We start from the raw sequence: 8,060 nt of genomic DNA, 5'->3' as shown, positions 1-8,060 counted from the left end.
TGAAAAGAATAGATAACATCATCTCTTTCTCTTCTTTCATCCTTTCTTCTGTTCTACTGTGAAGCTGTTACCATGGCAACACTGCCGCTGTACAGTAGAAGCCATTTTACGGCAGTACAGTAGAAGCCATTTGAAGGCACAACAGGCTGCATCTTAACAGAACACCCACCCTTAGGGGTGTCTTACCCCCACAGTATTTGTTTCCAGAGACTAAGTCATCTGTGTACCAAGTTTGGTTGAAATTGCTTGAGGCGTTCCAGAGTTATGCTGGAACATACATACATATTAAATAAATGAAATTAAATTAAATACATAGCTGCTCACCTTATAGCTAACTCTGGACGGGTGTGTGTCCCAATTGAAACTCGTAAAGCAGCATAAAAATCATTAAAACTATAAAAAAGCAACGTTGAAAATAATAAAAACCTGGTGCTAAGTCAGACTTCTGATGTGTAACAACCTCATGTTATTCCAAGCTGGGTCTGCAAAGCTTTACGTAAAGACAGGAAGGTAAGAGGCCTGCCAAATTTTGGGGAGAGGGGGCAGAGGTATTCCATAGGGCAGGGGCTGCTGCTGAAGAGGCAGGCTTCCTAGCTCCCATCAGATGACAATATTTGGGAGAAAGGACTCGGAGTATGCCCTCCACCCTATTTTGACCCTACCAGGATGGGTCCTTAGAGAAAGTTGATTCCACCGATTGCCCTGACTCCGATGTTGGCTACGCTTGGGCTAATGTTGGCTTAATCAGCAGCAAATGAGCTTGTAAGGAAAGTTGATAGACCAAGGATCAGGGGTGGGTTCCGAATCCCGTCGCAACCGGTACGCTGCGACGGGGCTGGGCGTTCACCACGGGCACACACACTGCACACGCTTGCGCACCCACCGCCCTGCAACACTCCAGCTGTTCAGTGGAGGTTGCACATGCGCCGTACACAGCGTACCGGTTGCGACGGGATTCGGAACCCACCACTGATCCTTGGTGTATCAACTTTCCTTACAAGTTGCACAAATGGCAACTATCTCAAATAGAGGTAAGGAACGAGGGCGGGCAGGCAGGCTCTTCAAAGCACAGTTCCGGTACAGTGGCCGCTGCTCCCAGCTGCCACCGGTACGCCCGTACTGGGGCGTACCGGCCCGAACCCACCACTGCCGAGGATAGATCCATGGCGAGGTGGAAGAGATGCTATTTCCAAGAGTACCCACAGAAAAGAGACAACTACAAGTTTTCTACCTGTTTACACCTCGCAAAAGTTTTCCTGGGGCAGGAGTGAGCAAACTGTGGCTCTTTCATCCCTCTGCTGCGGCGCCCTGTCGTTCAAAATAGGCGTCACAACTGCCAATGTGCGACACCCTCCAGGACGTGATTTATTGAGCTCTTTGACCCCGGAAGGCCAACCATGGATAAATCCAAGAAAAGGAAAGTTTTAGAAGAAAACAGAACGTTTAATTCAACTACATATGCTAGTTTTGTGGCTGCTCAGGAAATAGTCAGGCGTGGGAACAATTTTGTGGCTCCCTGTGTTTTCTTTTCTGTGGGAAACGGGTCCAAATGACTTTGAGTGTTTAAGATTGCTGACCCCTGTCCTGGGGCATCCGAATTGGGCAGGGAAAGAGTCCCTGTAAATATCCAGATATTCGGCCATGTATGGGGTTATTAACACTCCAAAGAAGCACTTTGAATTGCACTGCTAATGGGGAAGCCAGCACAGAATCCCCCCAAAACCCTGTTGTACGGGTAAAGTCCTCGATTTACAACAGGTTTTGTTTTAGTGACCATTTGAAGTTGTACGACATCACTGAGAAAAGTGACTTGCGACCATTTTTCACACAACCATTGCAGCATTCCTGTGGTCGTGTGATCAAAATTGAGAGGCTTGGCCACTCGACATGGACTTGTGACGGTTGCAACGTCCCGGAGTCGAGCAAAGTCAATGAGGAAGCCGAGATTCCCCTTAACAACCGCGTTACTAACTTGAATCACTGCCATGATTCACTTCACTGTGGTGGGAAAGGTCACCCAACGAGGCAAAACTCAAAACATGTTTTAGGCTCAATTGTGGTCATAAGTCAAGGACCCCATGTAATGTGTGAAATGTATCTTCCAACATCCAGCCAGCCGTCTTCTGGACCAATTAAAAGCTTCTACGATAGTCTTCCAAGGCAGCTCTGCCTCCATTGCAGGAGTTTGACTTGAGTGTTCTGGGGTCCCAAGAGCCTGAAGCAAACTCCTGGTCCCGACAAAAATCCCTTTTATTAATTGACTGTGAATTCTGCTCATTCACCTCCAGCAGAGTCTTTCAAGGGAGGATTTACAGTCACAGACCTTAGCTGGCTTGGAGAGCTGCCAGGCCGATATCTGCAAAACTTGGCAAGGAGTCTCGGAGAGTCACAAACCAATGAAGCGAACTAATTGTCTCCTGCAAGCTCCACTCCCCTTTCGCTCCTCTTTTCTTTCCTCTGGGAGGGGCCATTGACCATCCACCTGTGGCCTTACTCCCAAGTCGACCCCTGTTCTTTAGCTGTTCCCTTCGCCTGGCAACTCTGTGCATGCGCACACTGGGAACAGGCTCCAGCTGTTCCTCTGCCTCACTGATGTCTGACTTCGAAGGCAGCTGATAACTGTCAGACGGCCCTGGCCCCATCTCTGCCTCAGACACTGGAAAAGGAGATTGGTCACAGGAAGGATGAGAAGCCAGATTCACTTAACAATGTTGTTACTAATTGAATAACCGTTGGCGATCCACTTAACAAATACCTTGCTTAACAACAGAAAGGTGTGGCTCAATTGTGGTCATACATCAAGGACTACGGGACCTGTACATTGAGACGTCTCTGTGGCTTAGGTTAACTGTTGAACACCACCATCTTGGTGATAACATGCTTAAAATGAAAGGTGCATTTTATGAAAATGGTAAAAGGCAAGGGAGATAGGACCAAGTCTTTGTGACACCCTACAAGCCATCAATTCTGGCTGATCCCCTCATCAGCACTCTTGATCACCTGCTAAGGAAGGAGCACAAGAACCACCAATCTTGTATCCATAATTGTTGTGGCCTGTCGGCCGCTGGACCCTCCAGCAGCCGAATCAGAGGAGGAGGAGGAGGCATGAAAATCAGGGTCAGCATCAAGGCAACCTGAGGGCTCCAAGGGGGAAGAGGGATTGGAGCTGGCAGAGAGAAAGGTGAGGGAGGGAGAGGGAGAGTTATAGGCGGAGCCTGGGGCATTCGTCAGGCCTCAGATGGAGAGTCAACAGCCCCCAGGTCTAGATGTGGCTGATGAGGAAGAGGAGGAACAGCTGGGTCCAGTGCCTGAATGCGCAGAAGGCAGAGGAGAGGAGAGCAGTGGAAATCTACGGGCCGATCCTTGGGAAGGAAGAGCCACGTTGCTATCGAAGCCCCACCTTAGCTCTGGGGATAAAAGGCAGGGGGCCGAAATGAATAAGTGTGGCAGACACTCCCTGCCAGATGTGAAGTTCCCAGAAGACGGCCTAATTAATTTACGGGCCTCCAGACATAGCTCAAAGGAAATCCAATCATTTATTAGGATCGACATTCTGGCGAGGACTCCGGTGGAACCAAAACTGCTTCCGCTTAATTGCGTTTGAACTTTACCCCTGTAATCCCCTCCCTTCTGTCCTGCGTCATAATTCATATTCTCCAACTAGGCTGTAGACATGAGATCCGACTCCAGCCGAAGGCATACATAGAATTCCCCCCCCCCCTCAATGCCAGCCTGATAATAGTCACGGCAACGCTTTAGAAGTTGATATCCGGCTCCCCTCACTTCCCGAAAGCGATCTGAGTGACACAAAGACAATTTGAGTACAGGTATGTAACTTAAGGATGTGTCCCTCCCCCAGGCTTGCTTGGATTTTCTGCATGGAATTTGGCTATGAGGCGATCAGCCTGGATATTTCTGCTTTTCACCCAAGATCCCTCCGATAATGGGTAGCTCTTCCACTTGATTAAGTATTGGAGTTGTCTCCTGTGCCACCTTGAATCGAGGATAGGTTGAACTTCATAAAGGGTTTGGTTCCCTATGATCATAGGGCCCGGGGGTTCCCGGGGTAGCGGTCTCAAAGTGGATCCGATCCCAGGTTTTAGGAGGCTACTATGAAATGCTGGGTGTATCTTCCCCAACAATCGAGGTAGTTTCAATTGCACCATGACTGGGTTGATGATCTTTACCAGTGACGTGCGGTGAGGTTTATGGCTGGTGAGGCTGATGACGTTATCAGCGCGAGCCGCGGTCCCCTTCATGTTGACTCAGTAAGGCGGGGAATGGGACCACGTGTGCAGGAGGCTGAGGCTGCCTCAACCTCCTGCACACGTGGTCCCATTCCCCTCCTTCCTGACTCCTGAGTCAACATGAAGGGGACCACGGAGCGTGCTCCGTGGGACCGCAGCTCATGCTCCGCGGTCCCCTTCATGTTGACTTAGGAAGGCAGGGAATGGGACCACGTGTGCAGGAGGGAGGCTGAGGCTAGAGTGCAAAATGGTAGTGGGTTAATCCTATTATATCCTGAAGGGTCATGTTTTAATCCCTTCACCCTGGAGAGGAAGGTCTTTTGCCTTGTAGATAGTGTTGGAAGAAAGATCCTTCTGGGTTCAGTTCCAAGTGGAGAAAAAGACACTGGATTCATGGAGGCTGATTGGAAAGATGGTTTTAATGGTGGACGGGATCACATGCCTTGAAGTATTGAGAGATGCTGAGAATGCCTGAGTTTTATACCCTCTCTAGGCTTTTGAATTTCAATTGCCATGCAGGGGCAACTTTGTAGGTTATCCTGAGTCCCAGGCTTGGTTGAGCCTTGCTGGGTCATGTAATCTTACCAGATGCCATGTGATGAGATGGGCAGAGGGCTAATCCTATCATGTCCTGAGGGCCATGTCTTAATCCCATCACTCTGGAAGGGGGAGGCAGGGAGTTGCAGGAAGCTGCTTTGTCTTTAAAAACATGTTTCTCCTTTTCTCATCCAGGGAAATATAATATTCTGCCTTTTGAATATTTCCCAGAATACTTCATTCTTCTAGGGGGGGGGGGTGGTTGGATGCTTACTTCCTACAATAGGCTGGGCTAATCTTTCTCAAAGGGCACAAAATATCTGTTGGGGGAGGAAGCTGGGGCTAAATTTCTGTCTCCTGTAAGATTTCTCTTCTAGTGGAAATATTTTATCCTAGCTTTTTAAATACTTCTCAAAATATTTCATTCCTCTAAGAGCTTCCCACAATCGCCATCTGTCTCAGACAGTTTGGCAATAAGTCAAATGTATGGAGTTTCACATTCATTTCAGCTCTAGTATGTTTATCTATAAATGAGCCATTTTTCATTTCCCTGACTTCTACCGCGGAAATGCCTTTTCCTTCCTTACTGATTGTCCCAAAATTATCCGGTCTCTATTTGAATGGCTAGCAGAAAGGTTCATTCTGCAGCTGTCAAATTCCATACATCAAGGCTAAGAAGTTTCGCTTCTGAGTTCATACATCTCTAGCTACGCGTCCAAATGTTTGGTCTTTATTGTTCCCCCCAAATCAATGTTTGATAAGCTATTTTAGACCATCCGTTTACGAGTATAGGGGGGGGGGGGAGAGTATATACTGTATAATAAAAGGGCTCCAAACGGGAAATCAATGGGATTATTTCCATCTCACCTTAATTTCTTAATAAATCCATTAATTTCTGCCGGGCTAAATTTTACATCCAACACCTTGGGGTTTGCTAATTCAAACACGGGGGGAATAAATACTTTTAACAGAACAATTTCACTGAGAAGCGGTCCACAAAGAATAAAAATGCAAATATAAACGTTCTATCGAATTAAGCTTTAGTATTTATATTTATATAGATGCTAAAGCTTAATTTATATAGTTTAGAAGATTGTAACCTATATCAGAAACGCTCCCGGGAAGCTAACAATGGCGCCGATGAGCCTTTCTCGGCTTGAAGTTTAATCACACGCTGATTGGCTAGTTTGAAAGGCGCAGCGCCGCATGGATTGGATAGCCTTTATTATGCAAAATAACAATGGCACTAGATGAGCTTCCAAGTTTTCCCTCTGGTCGGATTCATCGCTATATAAACTGTCCACCCGCTCACTGCTGAGCGCTTTTTCTCTGAGCTTGGTACAGGTGTGTAGTCCATTTTCTCTCTCTCTCGCCGAGATGTCTGGTCGCGGAAAAGGAGGCAAAGGCTTGGGAAAAGGAGGAGCCAAAAGGCACCGAAAAGTCCTTCGCGACAATATCCAGGGCATCACTAAGCCAGCTATCCGCCGCCTGGCTCGCCGTGGAGGCGTGAAACGTATTTCGGGTCTGATCTACGAGGAGACTCGCGGCGTCCTGAAGGTCTTCCTGGAGAACGTGATTCGCGACGCCGTCACCTACACCGAACACGCCAAGAGGAAGACGGTCACCGCCATGGACGTGGTCTACGCTTTGAAACGCCAGGGCCGCACCCTCTACGGCTTCGGCGGTTAAAACCTTCCAACATTTATTTCTAAACTTAACAACAAAAAAAGGCCCTTTTAAGGGCCAATCACATTTTCCTTAAAAAAGCTGTTGGTCACCATTTAAATTTCGAAAGGAAACTCGGCTGTTAGGGGTGAATAATTAAAGATACTAAAATAAAGGGACAAATTCAGTGCAGTCTATATGCTGTCAGCTTTCTACATTATGGATGCTTTACTCTGGTTTCTATACGGCTGTTCGCGTCGTTTCTCGGCGTCTGAATCTTAATTGACCCGTGCTGGGGAAAAAACGCTTGGGTGCTCAAATTTAATTATTTTGTAAGGACATTTCTGGGCTAACTTAAACGTTTTTTTAAAAAAAAAACTAGAGGGGTTAAATGATAATCCGGCAGCGGGGATTCCTTTCCTACGAGACGCTGTGTTTTGCAAAACTCAAGCGAATGGTGGCTGCACGATCACCAACGTGGCATCGAAGGTAGTTTAATGTAACGTAGCTAGGTTTAAAGATTTAGGATGAACAGAGATTGAAAAGCAAAACATTGATTAGGCGAAGTACCCCTGCCGAAACCCGGGATCGAACCAGGGACCTTTAGATCTTCAGTCTAACGCTCTCCCAACTGAGCTATTTCGGCTCCTTGGAAATCGTCCCTTTTCCCTTGACGTCTTAACACTTTATTTGTTTTGGTCTTAGAACTATTTATCAGGTTGATTTAATTGGAGGATAATTATCTGAAATAATTCGTATATAACCGATTGTCCAAGGATGCCCACGGGAAGAAAATGGGGGGGGGGAGGCGTTTAAAATCTTTCAGCATTTTCTGCAAAGGAAAAAAATCAAAACAGGTAAAAGGTATTTACGACTACGAGATTTGTACTTGGGCTTTTTAGCCAATAAGCAGCCGCGCTTCTCAAAATGGGCCAACGAGACGTTCCAGCTGAAAAGCACCAATGGGAACGCCGAGGCTCGATAAAAATTCAAACTTCGAGTCTTCTCTTCCAATAGCGTAAAGGGAGGGCGCTTTTCCGCCAATCGCGGCTGGGGATTTTGAAACCGCTCATTTGCATACGCGCTCTATAAATACAGGAAAGGTGTGTCCTTGCTTTTCATTTATCTCATCGTTCTTACGTGGAGGTGTTTTGCTGACCAGGATGCCCGAGCCGGCTAAATCTGCCCCAGTGCCCAAGAAGGGCTCCAAGAAAGCCATCACCAAGACGCAGAAGAAAGGGGACAAGAAGCGCAAGAAGAGCCGCAAGGAGAGCTACTCCATCTACGTCTACAAGGTCCTCAAGCAGGTCCACCCCGACACCGGCATCTCCTCCAAGGCCATGAGCATCATGAACTCCTTCGTCAACGACATCTTCGAGCGCATCGCCGCCGAGGCTTCCCGCCTGGCTCACTACAACAAGCGCTCCACCATCACCTCCCGCGAGGTTCAGACGGCCGTCCGCCTCCTCCTGCCCGGGGAGCTGGCCAAGCACGCCGTCTCCGAGGGCACCAAGGCCGTCACCAAGTACACCAGCTCCAAGTAGCTTCTCTCTTCCCGCCGCCGTCCCCGAATTCCCATTTATTGCACCAAAGGCTCTTTTAAGAGCCACC

General features: G+C 47.8%; 2 protein-coding genes across 2 annotated transcripts; both read left to right on the top strand.

Annotated features, from left to right (window-relative positions):
* The first annotated feature begins 6,108 nt into the window (after window positions 1-6,108).
* LOC309400751 (histone H4) lies at window positions 6,109-6,532 on the top strand. The gene has a single exon (XM_081969388.1). It carries the CDS (start codon window positions 6,162-6,164, stop codon window positions 6,471-6,473), a length of 312 nt encoding a protein of 103 aa, XP_081825514.1. The 5' UTR covers window positions 6,109-6,161; the 3' UTR covers window positions 6,474-6,532.
* A 1,032-nt stretch (window positions 6,533-7,564) lies between these two features.
* LOC309400541 (histone H2B 7-like) lies at window positions 7,565-8,060 on the top strand. Its single transcript, XM_081969111.1, has one exon. It carries the CDS (start codon window positions 7,613-7,615, stop codon window positions 7,991-7,993), a length of 381 nt encoding a protein of 126 aa, XP_081825237.1. The 5' UTR covers window positions 7,565-7,612; the 3' UTR covers window positions 7,994-8,060.

Source organism: Natrix helvetica (assembly GCF_964273705.1).
Source record: "Natrix helvetica genome assembly, chromosome: W".
NCBI classification, from domain to species: domain Eukaryota; kingdom Metazoa; phylum Chordata; class Lepidosauria; order Squamata; family Natricidae; genus Natrix; species Natrix helvetica.
The sequence above is the reverse complement of the archived record's forward strand: the minus strand, read 5'-3'. Positions and strand labels throughout refer to the sequence as shown.

Excerpts from the sequence above, each read along its gene's own strand:
- LOC309400751 (XM_081969388.1), top strand. The coding sequence starts at position 6,162 with ATGTCTGGTCGCGGAAAAGGAGGCAAAGGCTTGGGAAAAGGAGGAGCC.
- LOC309400541 (XM_081969111.1), top strand. The coding sequence starts at position 7,613 with ATGCCCGAGCCGGCTAAATCTGCCCCAGTGCCCAAGAAGGGCTCCAAG.